General features: G+C 38.1%; 1 protein-coding gene across 3 annotated transcripts in view; it reads left to right on the top strand.

The window, feature by feature from the left end:
• MSH2 (mutS homolog 2) overlaps positions 1-20,356 on the top strand; it is a 59,014-nt gene that overhangs the window by 23,672 nt on the left and 14,986 nt on the right. For all 3 annotated transcript variants that reach the window (XM_087774000.1, XM_087774001.1, XM_087773999.1), the window contains exons 7-12: positions 3,738-3,937; positions 9,198-9,307; positions 15,234-15,357; positions 16,482-16,632; positions 18,149-18,246; positions 20,058-20,303. In XM_087774000.1, coding sequence (XP_087630126.1) covers positions 3,738-3,937; positions 9,198-9,307; positions 15,234-15,357; positions 16,482-16,632; positions 18,149-18,246; positions 20,058-20,303 — 929 coding nt within the window. The remainder of the gene's footprint in view (positions 1-3,737; positions 3,938-9,197; positions 9,308-15,233; positions 15,358-16,481; positions 16,633-18,148; positions 18,247-20,057; positions 20,304-20,356) is intronic.

Here is a 20,356-nt window from a genome sequence, read left to right as displayed (position 1 = left end):
TAAAATTCACTTTTATAATTGGATAAAGCCTCCAAATGTGTGTGTTGCTTTCTTCCTAGTACTTGTAATAAGTGAAGAAAGGGTGTTTTAAACTAGAACTTAGTGCAGCTTTGCAGGTAAGAAAATAAAAAGGTATTCATGACTACTGCCTGTTTATGGATTGATGTGTGGTGATATTTTGATAATTGAGAAGTAATAGATAGGTTTACAAATCCTGCATGTCACCTGGGAAGTGAAAGGACGTAGCATCAGAATAGTGCAGTCTCTTGTGTGTGTTTGCCATGACATAACTGCTAAAGACCAAGCAGGGTAACAGTAAGAACATGTGGGTATGCTTTATTGTAAGTTTTCAGTGAATCCTGTCTTGTTTTTGCCAAAGGAATTGTTTCCAGATTACTAAAAATGACCAAGCTACTTGGTTCCTATGAAGAGGAACAAGTTGGCAGGTACTGCCCCTAGATAGTTTCAGTAAGCTCTGACAGGGCTGAAGATAGTTTGAGGTGAAGACCTGCAGATGGGATTTATTCCTTCTGTAATGCCCTTGGGAAAGTAGGCAGACATTTGGTTAGTAGGCTTATATTTAGGCTGTTAAGCAGTTGTATTGGCTCTCTTTGGTGGTTGTTCTGGTTTTGGGTTTTGGTTTGTTTTTTTTTTAATATTAAAAAAATCTGGTCTTTACAGAGTGTGTTTGGTCACCAGTTGCTGCTGGTGCTTCTGAGAAGTTTGTGATGTGAGTCTTAAGTCAGGTCTGCTAGGTAAATTGTGGGTATTTTTAATAAAAATGGTAATGTATCTGCTGTGACAGAATCATATAATTCTTGTTATTCCTCCAAAGCATTTGCCAGAAGCCTGAAAGCTAGAAATTGTGCTCAGAAACACCAGCAGGGATCAGAATTGGAAGTTATTTGGCTATTATGAAGTTACTTATACAAGTCTTGTTCTGCATTCTTGCAGTAGGTATCTTAAGTATATTCCTGTCTACTTCTCACAAGCTCTGTATACATGCTGAAAATTTAATGTATCTTTTAGAGATTTCCCACATTTCCTATCCTTTTTGGAAATAAAGCACCGTTATGCGTCAACAATGTCAATCTTTAAACTTATTTATTAAGGCAATAGTTGAATGGATAAATGTAGAGGTAGGATTCTTCTCTTGTCTTTTTCATTGATTTTGTTTGGTATAATGTGCAAGGTTCACTGGAGTGCTGTGGGTAGAACACTTTCTGCAACAGAAGGACATTCCTTTTGAATTTTTTATATAGAGAAATGTACTTCTACCTGTCCAGGGGTCTGTCTCTCTTGTGTTACCTTAGACAAAGCCTTTGTTTCTTGAGTGACTGTCTTTACTAATTAGCTGCGGCAGTGTACCATGTTAACCTCTGTGTACTGTTTCAGGTGTCTAGCGCTCTCTGCAGAACACTGCATGGTGTAATGCAGAGATTGCTGCTTTCAAAATGACAAAAAAAATTGTCATTCCCCATGCAGTTTGCAAATGCAAATGTTCGTGTTATTGACACTGATGCATTTTTCTGCCAGTAAGCAAAACAGTAGAAATAATGTGGTGAAAGCTGTCCTTTCTCTGCTTGCATGTCTCTGAATGAAATTAACTTCCCTGCTGAAGCCAAGATACTGATAGAGATAGCATGTTAATGTCATTAACCAGAATCAACACAGTATATCATGTGTGGAGGTCTCTGAAGGGGGCAGAGTTCTTCCTTTGTATTCCTAAAGTGTGACCAAAGAACACCGAACTCTCTGGCATTCCAAAATGAACAATATCTGACTTTCTTTGTTTAACTGCAAATGGAAAGTAACGCAAAATATGTAAAGATGACAATGTTAACTGGTGCAAAAAAAGAAAGCAAGAAATGTATGAAAGTTCTCTTACATTCTAGTAGGGGAAAATATAATTTAATGCTCTGTCACTTCTCATTGAGCTTTATGCTTGCTTTCAGCACTTAAAGAATATTTATTTCACTATTAAAAAAAAACCACACAAAAAAAAACAAACCAAAAGCCAAAAAACCCAAAACTAAAATGTCAGGGAGCAGCAGCAAGGGTAGGCTGAAGGGAGGGCAAGCTGGGAGTCAACGGTGACAACAAGGCAGGTAGAGACAGTACCCTCATTGATAAGGATCAGTCCTCCAATACCTGCATGGGGCAAAGAGGGTATATCTGGTGACAGTAGCCAGCTTCGGCCAACAGTCCGGGTCTCCAGGCAAGTCTGTAGTGATGATCTGAGGTGAAGCAAGGAAGTCAAGTCAACGGGTGATGGTCTGGATCAGTGGAGTGCATGGCCAGGCACAGGCATGGCTGCAGCATAGCTCAGATGAGAACCAAGGACAAGTGCCTTAGTTTGAATGCAGCTCTTGAGTGAAGGTGAGGAAGCCCCAGACAAGGCTTCTCACACCTCTTTCTTACACAGTTCTCTACAACAATCTTTACTGGTAAGATTTGCCTTCAGGAATCCCATGCATCTCAAACCAGTGGCAAAGTCTGGAGCAAAGAAGAGAGAACCTCATTAGAGGAGCAAACATTTAAACAAATTGGGCACATGCAAGTCCATGGGACCAAGGAATACACCCACAAGTGCTGAGGTAGCTGGCCAAAGTCATTGTAGGACCAGTCTTGATTTTCTCAGAAAGGTCATGATGGTTGGAGGAGGCTTCTGAAGATAGGAGTGACATTTGCTTTCTTCCAATCCTCAAGAAGGGCGAAAAGGACTATCCGGGGATCTAGAGGTTGGTCAGCCTTATCTTCGCCCTTGGGAAGGTGGTTGAGCAAATAATCCTGTTGCTAAATGTAGTAAGGGCAGGATGGTGATTAGAAGTAGTTGGCATGGATTTACGAAGGGAAAATCATGCCTGACCAACCTGATAGCCTTCTACAACAAATTGACTAGGTTGTTGGATAAGGGAAGAGCAGTGAATGTTGTTTATCTTGACTTCAGCAGGCTTTTGTCACTATCTCCCATTCAATCTGATGAAGTATGGACTAGATAAGTAGACTGTGGTGGACTGAAAACTAGCTGAACTGCCAGCCTCAAAGGATTGTCATCAGGGACATGAAGTCCAGCTGGAGGCCAGTCACTAGTGGTGTATCCCAGGGGTTGGTACTGTGGCCATCCTTGGAGACACCCAAAATGTGACTGGACGCAGTCCTGGGCAGCAGGCTCTAGCTGGCCCTACTTTGAGCAAAGGGGTTTGAGTAGTCAATGTCCAGAGGTGCCTTCTAACCTCAAGGTTTCCAATTCTGTGATACCGGGATGCACAGCTGCACAGTGTCAATGTTAGCCTTGACCACAGGCAGCTAAATTCTGCCAAGAGTGTTTTTTATCCTACAGTGTGGGTTTTTCCCACTTAATATCTGTTCTTTCATTGACTACTGGATGACTTTTTTTATGGTGCAGGGAAAGGATTAATCTCAAAGTAGATTCTGAGCTTTGACATACCTACAGAACAGATGTTGGCATTTGCACTTGAAAAAGTTTCACTCCAATGCTGTTCATTAGGTAGCCCAACTGTTAAAAAGTACAGAAGCATGACATAGGCTAAATATCCTTGCTTTCTCAGCTCATGCGTTTTCCTAGTTTCATTTGTTCTTTTATCAGGAAAGTTGGCCAATGGATACAGCCATAGAGAAAAGATAGGTAGAAACTGCCAGATAAATGTTTTCATTCTAATTAGTGACATAAAAGAATAGACCATGCTAATCATTGTTATGAACTTCTTATTTAGGTTGAATTTGGTTGAAGCTTTTGTGGTGGATCCAGAACTACGTCAGTGCCTTCAAGAAGATCTCTTACGTCGCTTCCCAGACCTTAACCGGCTGGCAAAGAAATTTCAGAGACAAGCAGCAAACTTACAGGACTGTTACCGAATGTATCAGGCTATTAATCAACTGCCTAATGTTGTACAAGCACTAGAAAAACATGAAGGTAGTGCTACCCCTGTCTATTTTCAATGTTTTATAATACACTGATGATGCAAAGAAATAGTGTGTAGATTTCCAAAGATTACCTTTTTTCCTGTGTGCTTTTGTTTCAGGAATAAAGCTTAAAGACATTTGAATTTGAAATGAGCTGAAATTCTGAAATGCCAATCAGATACTTAAAAATAAACATAGCCAAATCTTTACGTGAAAAAGCGTTCCAATTAGTGTTTAGCTGAAACACTTGAACTGTTGGGTGATGGGCTGGTAATCTTTGATGTCGACTTGTCTCTAAGAATTCTTCACCAATTGTGTGTGTATTATGATCTTACAAACAAGATACCATTCATACAATATTGTTGTGTCCCTTTTGAAGACACTTTGCACTTTTCGTTGTAATTAAACACAAAAAAACAGTTTAAGGATTATCGGTATAATTTGAATGGCTTTTTTTTTTTTTTTTAAATCGTAATTCTCCTGTGTTTGATAAGAGTAACGTGGCAGGGTTTCTTCTGACCTTCATTAGTTGGAAGCTCAATGCTATGACAAGCAAGTCTAGCAAATACAAAGGTTGTTATTTCCTTTCCTTTTCTGTGTGTTACCAAGAAAACGCAGAATAAGTGTCAGCATAACGGGGGTGATTCAATACAGCAATAGCAGTCCTAGCCTGTCAGAAAGCATATTTCTGTAGAAGCCCATTAATTTGTTTGAAAAGCTCTTTGCATAAAGCAAGCATCAAGCCTTAAAGACAAATAATTTTTGAAATGGTATGGTTATAAAAATTCCTTTCCTGTATTTGAGTAGACAGTAATATTACCCAGTATCTTATTCTTTTCTGTACTATAGTTTTATGACTTCAAGCAATGAAACTTATCTTCTAAAATATTAATCTTAAAATAAATTAATTCTTGGTTGCTGGCTGTGCTATTTCCAAAAGCAGTTAAGATTTAAAACTGGGAAGGAACTGGCAGAAACAACTTGTTTGTTTGTTTGTTTTGGGTTTTTTTGGTTGTTTTTTTTTTTTAAAGAGCTGTGCCATGCTTTAGCTGCCTCAGTCATATGTCCCTTTGGCTTTTCCAAACAGACTCTGCTTGGATTTGCCTTGGCATGGATCTCTTGGATTTCCATCTTAAACTGAGGTATTAGTTCAAAATGCTTGCTTCCTGTCTTTACTTCTTTTTCTATTAGTTGTCATTTGGATCAACAGAGTTTCTCTGTCATAACATTGGGGTAGGAAAACAATGCCATTTTTAGAAGTCTTAAGGAGCAAGCTGTGTAAGGCAAACTGCTAAGCTCACCATATGGAAAAATTAATAGACTGCAAAAGATTCATGCTGTTTTACATGTGAATCCGTCGGCCTTAGTAGGGCATTCATCAGCAGTATATCTAAGATAATTTAAAATAGGTAAAATGTGTTATTTTTATTTTTCTTTGTACTTGTACGCCCTTGTTTAAAGTACAAGAATGGTCTGGTAATTTTGAACATATGTGACTGATTCAGACTGTATCTGATAATTCTCCTGTTTAAGACTGTACAAAGTCTTTTAACTCATTAAAAGATGGAAAGTTAGAAAGATTTTTGACAATTCTGAGTATCTGCCAGTTTCAGAACTTTCTTTTCTCGTGAATGGCTGTGGGGGAGATAGAGCAACTACACCATGAAGTGATCAGCAGTGGTTGCCTTTCCCTCAGTATGAAGCATTGCTTTGTTGAGATGCTTGTTTTTATAGATGACGAAAGCTGAGGAGGGGGCTAATGAGTGAAGATCACTTTTTTAAAATTTTTGAGACGTAAGAAACGTGCATAAGACGGGAAAGAACTCTTGAGTCATCAAATCATTTTTCTGTTGCTGGCAAAAGGGAGAAGTTGTTAATTACTCAAATTGCTGGGGCATAAAATCTAGGTACTTACAAGATGTCTGTATTCAAGAAGCTGCTGAAGCATCTTCGTTCCCATCTCAGACTGATACTCTTTATTTTAAGCCTATAAATATGCAGAATACAGGAACTGTATGCTGGGTTCCAGGTGTATTTTTACCATATGGTATACAGTGGCTTGAATACCCCCTTACTGCTTCTGGAAATACCTCTTATTGCATGTTCCAGTACTGTTCTTTCCATGACTGTTGCACTGGCGTGCATCATAACCGTGTTGTGATTGAACTTGGCTGTTTCCCATCCTTTGTCGTTTCCAGCTGATTATTCCCCTACTCATAGTGGAAATTCGTTTATCTATCAATGCGTCATCTTACTCGCTGTTAAATTTTACTTCATTTCCATTAGTCCAGTTTTCAAGGTCAGTTAGTTACGTTCCTGATTTATTTTGTTCCAATTTCATCTACTGATATCTTCCACATTGTGTATATTAGTGAATTTTATAAGCAGCCTTCTTTTGTGCATTAATATCAGTAATTCACACATCTTAAAAAGATAAATGCTTGTATGAGCCCTGCAGGAACTGTATTGCTGATGTCCTTCCAGCTCATTCATCTTTTGCAAGTCGGTGATGTCTTCTTTATCTGCCTTCTGATCATTGTATTAATCATGAATCTTGCATCTTAGCATCCCATGTGACCCCATATTGAATGCGTTAGAAGAGCCCAGATTAGGCTTACAGATTTCCTTTTGTCTTCGGCAGTCAGTTATCTCGGACAGATGTTGCACTATACAGATATGATCCACCTCCAGTAAACCCATACTATATTTTATCCCAATTTCCGTTTTGCTCTTTATTCTTTCCTCACCATTTTTTCTAAGACCTTTTCTACCATCAAAATGCCTGGTTTAAGTGCATTTAGTCATTGATATGTGTCTGTTTTCCCTTGATAGATAGTGTCAGTCTTCATACTTCTGTTCGCTGCCAAACTGTATAAATGTTTCAAGTTTGAAGATTAGTGCTTGATTTTAATTTCTATACAACCTTTTAAACCATATCAATAGTAAAGTCTTTAGTGCATGTAGTAAACACTTATCTGTGTTCAATAAGTAAATTATGGTTTAAATTAAAAACTGTACCTGGAAGCAGATAGGCTTTGTGATCAATATGCATCTCTGCTTTTGACGGTACATAGGTCTATTATTCTGTCTCTCAATGGTTAGCTTACATGCTAATAATGTTGAGTAGGTGCAAAAGTCGTTTTTTTTTTTACCATGCATCTTTTATGAGTTTATGAATGCAGGTGCAAGACAGGTTGGAGTTTAATTTAGAATTTTTCAATGGCGTTTCTTGCTCATATTCTCTTAATGCCAAGTGTTACGCTTTTAAGAAAAGCACACACATACAACCTTTATAAATCCTCAGTATTCACTGACTCCACTGTTTTACTTCCTTCAAGTGTTGGATACTGAACATGAAGTTGGATTGAAAGTGTAAATGAATTTTGCGATGTATCAGTTTGAACCATAGCATAAATATATGTAAATACATTAGTATTTTATTTAATAAATTAGTATTTTCTAATTTTTTAATGTGACATCTTCCTATGGTGTCTGAAGATGTACTCTTCAAACTTAAATAATGGGATAGTATTATGAAACTTTCCTACTTACTCCTTTCAAGAAAAGAAATTGTAATCGCTACTTTAAGTTCAAGGACAATCATTTTTCATTAATTCAAGAATACTGAAGATCACTTCATTGTGTGTGCCGTACACTCTGTCAGCTGGTACACTGGGAACTGCGAAGTCCGCTCTGAAGAATGGACGTGAAACTTGTTTTCTGCTGTTCAGTCTCTTCCTTCTTTACTACCTCCTTCTATTTTCTAGGTTGGTTTAGATGTGTCTTTTTCCAGGATGGAAAAAAAAACCACAAAAAACCAAACCACAGATGTGACAGAGAGCAAGCAAGAGATTTGGAATAAGAAGCAAGCTGTACTTTATTTCAGATCTCTCTTAGTTTTGAAGATTTTTAGTCATCAGAAGACTCTATTTTTACAAGTTCAATAATCTCTCAACAACATGTAATTTTTTTCTCTATTAATAGATACCAATCAGTTAAGAGCTTTAACTTTAAAAGCTTGGGGGAATGAGGAAGCAAAAAGGTACAGGAGGAAAAGGAGACAAAACAAACTTCTTTTTTCTACTTGAGTTACAGTGCTGAGAGAGAGGAGAGATTCCCTTGGGTAATCATGTCCTCACTGTGTCAGTTTTATAAATTTGTACAGAAATTTTTCTTAGGAAAGATTAGGACCTTTTCCCCTAGTCTGGTAAGAAATTGGGAGGCTCTGAAGTAGCCAGAGCTTAATTCTGTGTTTCTCTGTTAATGTGCAAAGCCTTGCCTGTAAACATCAGAGGCAAATGGTGTAATTCTGTACATAATGCAACGACTGTAAGCTCATAGTATTGGATTCTTTTTGAGGCATTTTATGTAAATAGTATAGTCAATAATGCTAAACTTTCTGTGATTAAATCATAACTTGAAGTGGCTGCAAAGATGTAAACATTCATTTACTGACAGAGCATTTTCACAGCTGGCTGCTGGATAGGTGTTTATTTGTAGGCCTGAAGAAAATACTTCTTTCACAAAATTGGCAATATCTGTGCATGTTAAGTTAACTGTGAACTGCATTTTGCGTTCGATGCTTACTGTGTTCTATGGACTTCCAACCAAAATGTGTGCTATGCAGTTATACTTGGTGCTACAGAGTATCTGTGCTAACAAAATACGTTGGAAAAGACTAATTTAATTTTGATGACTTCCTGTTTAGTGGAAAGATCAGTGACTATAAAGATCTGGTTAGAGTAGATGGTCTTTTTTTAAGGAAAACAAAACCAAAAAACATACACCTCAATTTCTATTTATATCCATATTGTAACCTACCAAGTATTACCCATTTTTGGTAATTTTCAGTTAAGAAAAATTAAAAACTCTGAGTGTAGATGATGAAACTTCCACTTTGTATCTTTAAAATTGGTTGCTGTAGAATATACTTTTTACTAAAGCCATTTTAACTTTTTATGTGCAAGAATAGGTAATGTTCAGACAGCAGGTCTGTTCTCAAACTGTTGTTCATAGTTTTACTCATAGTAGAAGGGAATTAATACCACCAGATATGAACAAAGATGACAGAATAGGTACAAGCTTAATCAGAACATAAATTGGATAATGCCAATTTTAGAAAAAGATATACTTGTGTCAATGAAATCATCATACCCAGTCTTAAGAAAAATTAACCAGCTATATAGTTGTGCTGTTTATCTTGGATAAGTGAATTCTGATAAAGTTGTGGGGTTTTGTGAATGATAATTTTTCTTGTTTGTTCTTAACAGGAGCTCACCAGATGTTGTTGTTGGCAGTGTTTATAACACCTCTTAATGATATCTACTCTGACTTCTCAAAGTTTCTGGAGATGATAGAAACAACATTGGACATGGATAAGGTATGGGCTGGTGTGTGGGAGGGGATTTACTTAGCAATTAAAGTTTCTTATTGAACTTTGCCATCTGCTCTACACTCAGTAAATTTAATTGATCATCTATATTAAGTAATTAGTGATAGTTTAGCTGTGGAATATATGAAGACTGTTATTAGTATAGCAGTTGAATATCGAGAGGATATTCACCCACTGTCTGAAATTATTTAGCCAATGAAAAAATGCTTTGGGTACATGGATCCTGTGGACCTGAAACTATTTTTTAAAAACATCATTGGTATTAAAAGTGGAGGAGGTTTTTTTTTGTCACTTTTCTGCTTCATATTTTCAAAGTTACTGTGATATGTCTCAAATCTAGAATGTAGCCAGAATATGTTTATTACATATTTTCTGCTTCTATAAAGTTCATTAGACTTGGTTCTACTTGGTGGGATTAAGTCTTCATAACTAACGGTTTGCCTCTCTGAAAAGTGATTGACCTAGGTATAAAGACTGACTTTACTTTCCAGTGTAAAGGCATTTCTCACTAGAGAGAAAGCTACTAAAATTATCTTAGCCTTGCATCTACACTTACTTATAAAATATTACTGATGATAGGACAACTGGCATTTTTTTCAGAGGAAAAATTGGCCAAAGAAAGCTGGAAGGAACATTCCTGTTCCTTAAATCTGTAGTGGAAAGGAGAAGGGATGAGTATAAATGACTGACTTATTGTTTAACATTGAACACTTAGGACACAGGCGAAAACATGAAACATTGCTTAACTGGGTGAAAAAATGCCAAGGTTTTTAGTGAGTTTTGTAAATCATTTTTTCCCATTATATTTGTTAAAGAATTGCTGAGACGCATTTTGAAATGTACATGCTTGGTTTGAAACGTATTTAATGTTACTTTCTCAATAAGAAGTTTCAGTCATTTTGGAAAACTTGGGAGGCTTTTAGGATTGTCATAAGTGTCAGTCTCAGCTGACTGTAGAAATCAGATCTAGCTAGCCTTGTGCCGGGCAAGGTGTTGAACTTCTGAAAACTGCAATGGCTTTAAAATTTTGAACGTGCATATTTTTCTCCAAAGGCAGAAGCACCGCTTTTTATCTCTTTGTATTGTGTATGCATTCATCAACTGCATTTGTTTAAGGAAAGACTGTTTGATTGACATGTTGCTGTAATTTGTGATATATGCTAATGAAGAAATTTATAGCTTTATACTAGTTACAGACCATCTGTTGATGCAGTTTGTATGCCCTGGGACTCTGGTTTCTTTAAAACTACCAGCTGTTCTAAGCCTTCACCCTTCACAGTCCAGCTCTTCAAATTTCTTTTCAGCTTCTACTTTAAAAATGTTTTGCTGTCCTTCTAAACAGAATAACAAGTCAGTTATTTTTAATCAAGTCCCACTGAATCCGGTGTGTTGGATTTGGTTTTTTCCCCTTCAAGATACTAGAAAATGGCTATAGATAAGCCAACGCTGGTTTTACTGGAAGAATAAACCTTGTCCGTATGAGTGTTAAAACTTGAACTTTGAGTTGAAATTCCTCTTGGATTTTTAGGGAGTTCAAACAAAATACCCAGCTCTATTCTGAGTGTGATAGAAGGACAGGTTGTCATAGCAACTAAATTATGTCAATAATCCATTCTAATATAAAAAGAAACATCTAAGTTCAAAAAGTGTGGGATGTGGTTATTCATTTACCTAGCTGTAATAAAAGTTGAGAAACTGTCACTTCCATTCCTGTCTTTCACAAAAGCATAAGGCGCCTTCGAAAAACCATCTACTTCAACCTCCTCCTCAACTCAGGGCAACTTCAAAGTTTGTTAGCGCTTTTGGTATATAGTGCTTTGGTTTGAGTATTAAGAGCACAGCCCTTTACAAGAAGGACTTGTTTTTCAGATTAGCTAGCTAGCTCAACATAGTCCCAGAGTCTGCAAATTATTTGCTCTCACCTCATTCATTTGAGCACCCCTTGGAAATGTGACTCACTTGGGTCTTATTTCATGTAAGTAAACATATGCAGATATGAAAGTGTTGTCAATGCTGTGATGTTAGTCTGCTACTTACCACATTAAATATTTTGTGCTTTGAACATTCATTTCAGAGTAGCTCTGATCAAAAACTTACACTAAAAAAATGCAGTGTGTTCAGTAGAACAAAAGGGAATGTCCAGCTGCTGCTTATCCATATTGCATTAAGGGATTTGCTTTCATTATAATCCTTTGCATGACTCTTGCCATTAAAAGGTTAAACCTAGAGTGAAGGTGGTAGCAAGAGTGTTCAGACCAATCTGTTGCACATCTGTTGCATTCCTTAATCTCTGAAGCAAATTTAACATTTGTATTAATGCAGTACTGAGTTGTAATTTAGACGTAAGTGCATTTCAGCGATCAATGTATCGGTGAAATGTCACAATGGTGGTTTTTATTCTTCTTTTAGGGAGATGAGAGGGGAGTGAGTTGGGTTCACTGGTATTTCCTTCCATTTTTCTGGTGAAGTGTAGCCTTACTGGACCATAACTGATGGTAGATTCATTAGCAGAAAGCACCAAGAACTCAAATATCACATTCCTGTTAACGCTTGTCCTGCCAGATTGTTGGCGACGTCCACACTGAGGGCTGTGGAACAGAAAAGCCAAAGTTTAGCTGAACTTTTAATTTAATTTCAAAATATGTTTTCTGTTCACTTGATCACACTTGGCTTTCACTTGGAGAGTGTGGTCAGATGGAGCCGTTCTGTTTGTCACTTGCTGAGGGTTACTTCACGAGGCCTGAATGAGGAAGGAACTGCCCTATAATAGTTGGGGGTGGGTAATGCACTACATTAGAAGCTGTCTTCAAACCTGGTTCTTGCACATTTTTAAATTCAGATTTTAAGGCTGAGGTAATGGTATACAGGCTGCTAGATGCCCTAAAGACTCGGTATCTACACCTGGAAAAGCCATCGGGCACTTTACCCTGGGGCTGGAGTGCCTGGTGTACTGCAAACCGGTTCTGGAACTGCCACAGTCCCTAACCCAAACTTAATGTAAACAGAAGCTGAAGTAATTTTACTTTAATGCTCCTGTCCCAAAACTTCACAGCAGTTTAGGATTTATTTCTTGCACACTAGCAGCCTCTGGATTCATTTGTCATCACAGGTCTGTTGGAGCTGTCATGGAGTTAGCAACAAGCCCATCAAAACTAACTCCATCCCTGTGACCGCTGGACTGAGTGGTGGGTGAGGCTGTAACATAGCTTTTTTGCACATTATAAGCTCTAGCCACATATGGATCTTTGCTCGCAGTGAAATGAAAGCTTGCCTGCAGTGAGGAGGCCCTCAAGGGTGCAAGCACAGGGCATGGCTTCGGTTCTGGTCAGCCTCTGACATGGCAGCCTGGATGAAGGCTGGAACCAACAGCCAGACTGGGTGCCCTGCTGGGGCTGCCAGGGCGTTATGGGTTCTTGGTAATGTTACCTTCCTTTTCTTGAGGTTATGGGATTTCTGCAGTTTATTCCAGGCTTCAAATAATTCTTTGAAGCTGTGAAACAAAAGTACTTTTCACTTGACTGTCAGCCTTGGTTGTCTTATGAAGTCAGTTGTGCCAAGGGCTGGCATACATGGCGTTTGCATCCCAGCCGTTCCAGTTTCTGTTTCAGATTCAGGATCTGCTGTAGAAAACCAGGAATGGTCTTTTCTGCTGTATGCTCTGTCATAAGTGTTCATTGCTGTTCTTTTAGCAGAATTATTAAGGGAATGGGAGGAGCAGGCCTATCAACAGAGGTGTAACAGGGAATGAATTTGTTCATACCCTTTTAATGCCTCGAGTTTCAAGATGGTCCTCTAAAATCTTGTAATCCATTATTCTGTGGAGTCCACATCTGTGGTTAAGCAACTGGAGAACTTTGTCACTGCAGTGTGTTTGCACAAAATACAACTGGAACCAAAACAGCAGGCTGAGTGTAATGCCTTGCAGTGCTGGTAATTGCACAGAGAAAATAAGCGCCAATGCTTCAGTTTTCTATGATGCAACTTCTGTGGAAGATCGTATTATCTTCTGGGAGAAGATCATTTGGGCCTCTCGCTACAAGAAGGACATTGAGGTGCTGGAGCGTGTCCAGAGAAGGGCAACGAAGCTGGGGAAGGGTCTAGAGAACAAGTCTTATGAGGAGCGGCTGAGGGAGCTGGGGTTGTTTAGCCTGGAGAAGAGGAGGCTGAGGGGAGACCTTATTGCTCTCTACAACTACCTGAAAGGAGGCTGTAGCGAGGTGGGGGTCCGTCTCTTCTGCCAAGGAACAAGTGATAGGACGAGAGGAAATGGCCTCAAGGCCAAACCAGGGGAGGTTTAGGTTGGATACTAGCAAAAATATCTTCACCAAAAGGGCTGTCAGGCACTGGCAGAGGCTGCCCAGGGAAGCAGCTCAGTCCCCATCCCTGGAGGTATTTAAAAGATGGGTAGATGTGGTGCTTAGGGACATGGTTTAGTGGTGGACTTGGCAGTGCTGGGTTAATGGTTGGACTCGATGATCTTGAAAGTCTTTTCCAACCTAAACGATTCTCTGATTCTCAGAATAAAGTAGCAATCTTTTGAGTATACAGGATGCTATACAGTTTCTTCATATGATAATTTACTTGTTCCCCCATTCCAGATTCAAAATGTATAAGCCCTGTGGCTTTCATCTCCAGACTGCATTCCCAGGTCTTTGTTCCAAGTTGCTGCAAAACCTTGGAGTCTTCAGTCTAATGCTTTTACAATTGTTTTGATGCACTGCAGATTTGAAGTGCTTCTTGTGCTTAGTAGAACAAGATGTATGTGGTGGTTCTCACAGTTATAGTTCCTGTCGCTCAGTACTTTTTGGAGTGATGCTTCTATTGTCTGGGAAGGAGTAAAGGAATTGTGAACCTCCCTTTCCTCTTCTCCTTCCTCCTCATGCTAACATATACTTGTGGGTAAAAGTGAAATTGTACGTAAACCACCATCTTGTTTCAGTGTGTTTTGCAAAGTATTTGCAGCTGCTTTGTCTACAACTTTGCAGATAATTCCCAGCTAGGGGAAGCTTCATGAAAACGTTGTTTTGCTTTGTTTTTTGTTTTTTGTTTTTTTTTTTTTAAACTTAATTAGATTATATATATTAGTAATATGAAAGCCAGTGCTTAGTTTCCATGTTGGACAACAGTGCTAATATTTTGTTGATTGTAGAAGTTTGTATATTAAAAATCAAGTTTCTTTTTATTTAGCAGTTACAAGTTGTGCTTTCAAATTAAACTTGAGGCTTGTAAGGTCATCAGAAACACATGCTTGGCAGTGGAAGCATGGGGAAGAGAGAAGAAAAAGATGAGATAAAACTTACTTCATCTGTGCTTCTGAAAACGTTTAGCTTGGAAGGAAATGTGTATGGTTTTCAGTTCAAAATAACTGGGTTGAAATTGGGTAGGATTTTTGGTGATGTTTTATAGGCTCCTTCCGTAACCTCTTGAGTGTGTTTCGGGCAGGAATTACTGTTTCAGAAGCTTCTATTTCCAAAGACTTCTTGTTTTGAAACGCCCCATCCTTTCATACTTTGTCTTGATTACCTGCATAAGTCCAGGCTAACATACAGGTTATGTATGTAACAATCTCATTTCCTCTGACTTCCCTTTTTTTCCTGCCTAATGCTCAGTTACTTGTATGCAAATAAATGTGCAGACAACTCCATTTCAAAGTAAAGGAGTCTGTTAAATTGGTATATTTTGCTTGTATAAAGTATATTATTTGACAAAGCAAGTGTTTGAGATGTATTTGTTTTGTAGCTGAATCAGACACCAATTATCATGAACAGCATTGCATTACAAAATTATATGTATAAAAATAAATTTATTAAATTATTAAGTAAATTAATTTCACCATGTATGATCAGGAAGGTGATTTTTTTTTTTTTTTTACTGCCTATGTTCATATGAATTTTTTCTTGTTATTTTTCTTTAGGTAGAGAATCATGAATTTCTTGTCAAGGCTTCTTTTGATCCTAATTTGACAGAATTAAGAGAGAAGATGAATGAACTGGAAGAAAAAATGCAGTCCTTTTTAAAGAGTGCAGCCAAAGAACTAGGTAGGGTATGAAACTGCCTTTGATTCTTACCTCCTTTGTGAAATGTTTTGAGATCAACTGATGAAAACTGATATAGAGGAGTTAAGGGATGTTTGTATTATTTTATTATGAGTTTGGGGTGACTTTAGTTGTCACAGTACAGTCTGTAGAAAACTGAGTGATTTTTGGTTTATAACTTGGCCTTTTTTTTTTTTTTTTTTTTAAGGATGGCATTCCAGAATATTTCAGAAATTATCATGTGTGTTGCAAGATACTGCAGAATTCATTTTGTAGAACTGTAACTCATCTAACTCTTGGCTGAGCCTAGTTCTATTTTACATCCTTTGAGGATATACATTGAAACTTTTTCTTTCCCCCGCCCTGTGCATTCTCCTGAGTGTCCATTCAGGACATGCTAGTTTTCTTTTGAAGTTCTTTGCAAAATGTCATGTGTAAGCAAATGAGGCATTTAAAGATTTGATTATCCTGTGCAAAAAAATTCCATGTGCAGCTGATGAATTGGGCATTCAAAGAGCAAGTTAAAAAATCAATTTTTAATGCAAATATGGCAGAAAACTGGCTACACCATAGTTATTTTAGGTTACACCTTTAAGGGCTTGCTTTATTTTTTATATAGTATATATATTATTTTTTATTTATATTTTATATATTTTTTAGGCTTGATTTTTTTTTTTAGTGTAAACAAGATACCTGGATGAAAAGGAGACAAGACTGTGTAGGGTGAAATGAGAAATGTCACCAGCAGAAGTATGTGTTATTAAAAGGATCACAAGACTACAGGTGTTGTGCTTACAGCAGCAATATAGGATGTCCTTGCAGTGTGCTATGAACATTTTTCACGTTTTTGGAGAATATGTTGTAATACAATAATCGTGAACCTGATTTGAATATGCAGTTTGAGAGCATATCAAAGTAAGAGCAGAGAATGAATCAGTAAACTTCTGTTAGGTCTGGGTATTTGTCATACCTGTACTGAACCAAACCAAGTATATACTGAATAGCGTATCTAAGAGAGGATACATCATATGAACTGGGAGTAGTGAGCAGAAATAGCACAGGCTGCAGGATTTTTGATAATACAGTTGTTTTCTTTTCTTTTTTTTTTTTTACTTTTCATCTGAAAGGTTTGGAAGCTGGCAAAAGTATAAAACTGGAGACAAATTCACAGTTTGGACATCACTTTCGAATAACTTGTAAGGAGGAAAAAGTTCTCCGTAACAATTCAAAATATGGAATAGTTGATACACAGAAGAATGGTGTGAAATTTACTAACAGGTATGACGTCATCTTGGTAGTTTTTCAAGCCTGTTGTGAAAGAAACAAAATTGTTCCTTTCTTTATAATTATGCTGATGAACTGGTTTCCCGACGTCTTGAATGGCTGAATTTTCACCTTTTTAATTGGCTCACAGATTGAGATATTGAGCAAGACTGGCATGAGGGAGGAGTAGTCATACAGTTTCTGTTAAAAGCTGCATTCCCCATTTACTTTGCCAACTGTTAGCTATTTTTGAACCTTTGACTTGGGCTAATTTCTCTGTTTTAGCTGCAGCTACTACCATAATTGCATTCACCATGAGTGTTTATACAGACACTTTCCCAAGCTGCAATAGGAATAGAGCTATTTATGTTTATTACCAAATATGACATGGAGCAGTTTTGTTGGTGATTGCCTTTTTTTTTTTTTTTTTTTTTTCCTTCCAAATCACATTGTAATTTCTGTTGGTCCTATGTATTGGACTTCAATTCTGTGGCTCTATAGATTAAGCTATTTAAGAATGTCAGTCTTCAGGCTAATTGCATTGATGCTGTTTCAGTGTCTCCTTGTCTGGACAGCAGTTCTGTCACAGGTCAGCCAAACAAAAAGTCTATACTTTTTGTTGAATTTTTAGCTCTTCTAGAGCATTTTAGAAGGAGCCAGGGCTACCTGGGTCATCAGATGTCTCTCTGTACTTCATTATTTTTACACAGAGCAAGCAAAGTAGGAAGTTGCATATGCAGAATCAGGTAATAACTTAGGTTGAAGGCATTCTCTTGAGGTTAACTGGTCTAACCCCTCACTCAAAGCAGAGCCACCTTGGAAATTAGATCCTATCTCAAAGTTAGATGGGGTAGCTCAAGGCCTTGCCCAGGTGCCCATCCTCCAAGCATCCTTCACAACCTAGTGGGGCACAAATTCTAGTGCTGAACCACTCTTTGTGAAAACTTTCCTAATCAGATCTAATGAGAATTTTCCTTGCAGAAGCTTGGGTTTTTAGTATCTCATTCTTTTGCTGTGCACCTCCAAGAAGAGTCTGGTGCCTCTCCTCTCTGGGCTGACTTAAGATTCTCTCAGCCTGGGCAGGCATCTCTCTCAGCCTGTCCTTGCATGCCATGTGCTCCAGTCCAAATTTTTGTGGTGACCATGTGCTCCAGATGCAATATCTCTCTTGCACTGGGAAGACAAAACTGGAGGCAGCACTGCAGATGTGGTCTCTCGAGTGCTGAATAGAGGGGAAGAATCGCTTCCCTCCGACATACTGGCTACATTCTTGCTCGTGCAGCCAGTATGGACTTGGCCTTCTCTGCCTCAGGGGCACACTGCTGGCTTGCGTTCAGCTTTTTGTCCACTGGGTCCCCATAATCTTACTGATACCCTGGTGTGTATTGCTTTGTGGTCCTTGTGCTGAACCTTGCTGTTAAAACAGGGAAGACAACCGGTATTGACTCATAGATGAGGAGGCCAGAATTTTGACATTGTAGCAGTGAAGACAGAACATCACAGCTTCTAAATATCATGTTTTTGTTCACAGCAAACTGAGCTCTGTCAATGACGAGTATATAAAGAACAGAGAAGAGTATGAAGAGGCTCAGGATGCAATTGTTAAGGAAATCATTAACATTGCTTCAGGTGAATATGTCAACATTGATGTATATTAGATTCTGGAATGCTGGGAGGACTTGAAGCTACTTGTAGGTCCTTCCATAGAGAAGAGGAGTAACATTCCCCAAAGAATTAGTGTGAAAAATGAGGTTTGGCTTTTAGACAGTTGCTGAAAGTTTGAAATATATTGTCTTCTGTGGTCAGACCCTTTCCTGGCATTGCTACAAATGTGCAGTGATGAGGTGTGTGCAAATGCTAATCCCATAAAAGGAACAAAAATATGCCCATAAAGGCCACATCTATCCTCTGCTTACCTCCCTGACTCTGGGCATCTTCACCCAAACAGTAGACTAAGTAGAAGGCAGAAGAGGTAAAGGACAACACAGAACTGAGGGAGTGGGACCTGAGGTCTGTGAGGGATGGTGAAGAAAGAAAATTGGTATGCAATTATAAGATCAAGTTAGTCATCGCTTACATGGTACAATAAAAAATTACTGGTTTCCTAATTAATTTCCATATATTTTGCTCCAAGATTGCCTACTTACAGGGCATTCTTTACTATCTATCCTTCACCAAAAGGAGAAGAGATATCGGGGAATTTGGGCTGGAGGATTTTGTAAATATTGCCAACAAAAAGCCTAATGAATATTAAGCTAAGAGTAAATGTAGTAAAGATAAAAAAGCACTTTTTAAGCTCATGTATTGATATATTTGAGTGTGTATTAAAGTTACAGTGGAAATCTTCATGAGCTTTGACCTGTTGTCATGATAAGGAATTTGTCAGTATAGTGCAAAATCAGTAGCTTGTTAGATTTTTTTTTTTTGGTATCTTGGTAATTTTCAAGTAGTGTTTTTTTGTGTGTGGCATACTAAGGTTTGTATATTTATGTGGAAAGCTAACTGGGTATTATATAGCGTGATTAACTTCAGTATGTCATCTATAAATACCTAGTATGTTTAATAGTCTTGCTGCTGCTTAAAGCTTCTGTGGTGTGCAGTCATAGACTTACAAATGTGTATGTGTATTTAAAAAGCATTTTTCTTCCCCGGGTGGAGGCAATTTAATGAAAAAGACTGGATTATGTGTGTAATTCTTGAATGAAAGTGACTTAAAGTCCTCTTAATGATCTATACCTAGCCAATTCAAGAGATGATGTTAGAACAGTAAATGTACTTTGTACAGGTAGGACTCTTTCTGCAGGTCACTGCTCACCTCTTCTGACACATGCATCTCATTGCAGGTGTTAGATGATTGACCTCTGGAGACTCCTGTCCCTCATCCCTTTCACTGAAAAAAACCAAACACCAAAACTTAAAAACGGGTACTGGGGATGCTGGGACATCTAGTCTAGTTGTGTGGTATCACAGGCATCGTATCTTACAGACCTCTCCATACCATCATTCACATAAACATAAATGGTTGCTGTGTCTGAATTGTCAGTGCTGTGTCTCTATTGTCTTTGCTTGCATGAGCATCAAAATGCTATTGTTGAGGAAGGAAACTTATTGGATTTCCAGCCATCTTGCCATTGTGAGCATTTGCCTTCTCGTACTAACATAAGCTGTTTCTTGTTGTCTAGTGTTAAAGCAAAACGATCAACATGGCCTCACCTCTTCCTTTTCTTAGTCTGAAGAAGTCCCCTTGTAGTCAAAGCAAGGAAACTTTAGGATTACATCTTAGACTCTCACAGAAGGTGACTGCTATCTTGAACAAAATCAACTTTTAATGCAGATGAAGTAATTTTATGGGCTCAGTATAGTCTTTAAGATACCTTCTCAGCAAGAACAAAAAAATTTCTAACTGTGTTGAATTTGTGTATCTCTCTAATCAAAAACAGGTTATGCAGAACCAATACAGACGATGAATGATGTGATAGCTCAATTAGATGCAATTGTCAGTTTTGCTCACGTGTCAAACGGAGCACCAGTGCCCTATGTCCGTCCTGTCATTCTGGAAAAGGGACAAGGAAGGATTGTGCTGAAAGGTGCCAGGCATCCTTGCATCGAAGTGCAAGATGAGGTGGCCTTCATCCCCAATGACATTACATTTGAGAAGGGCAAGCAGATGTTCCACATTATTACTGGTAAATGTTTCTGTTCTCTTTTTCGTTTGTTACTTACGTTTTAAATGTCTGGA

This window comes from Nipponia nippon, unplaced genomic scaffold (genome assembly GCF_047370975.1).
Source record: "Nipponia nippon isolate SJK-2023a ecotype South Korea unplaced genomic scaffold, ASM4737097v1 scaffold_4, whole genome shotgun sequence".
NCBI classification, from domain to species: domain Eukaryota; kingdom Metazoa; phylum Chordata; class Aves; order Pelecaniformes; family Threskiornithidae; genus Nipponia; species Nipponia nippon.
Note: the sequence above shows the minus strand (reverse complement) of the source record. Positions and strands in the feature narration are given on the sequence as shown.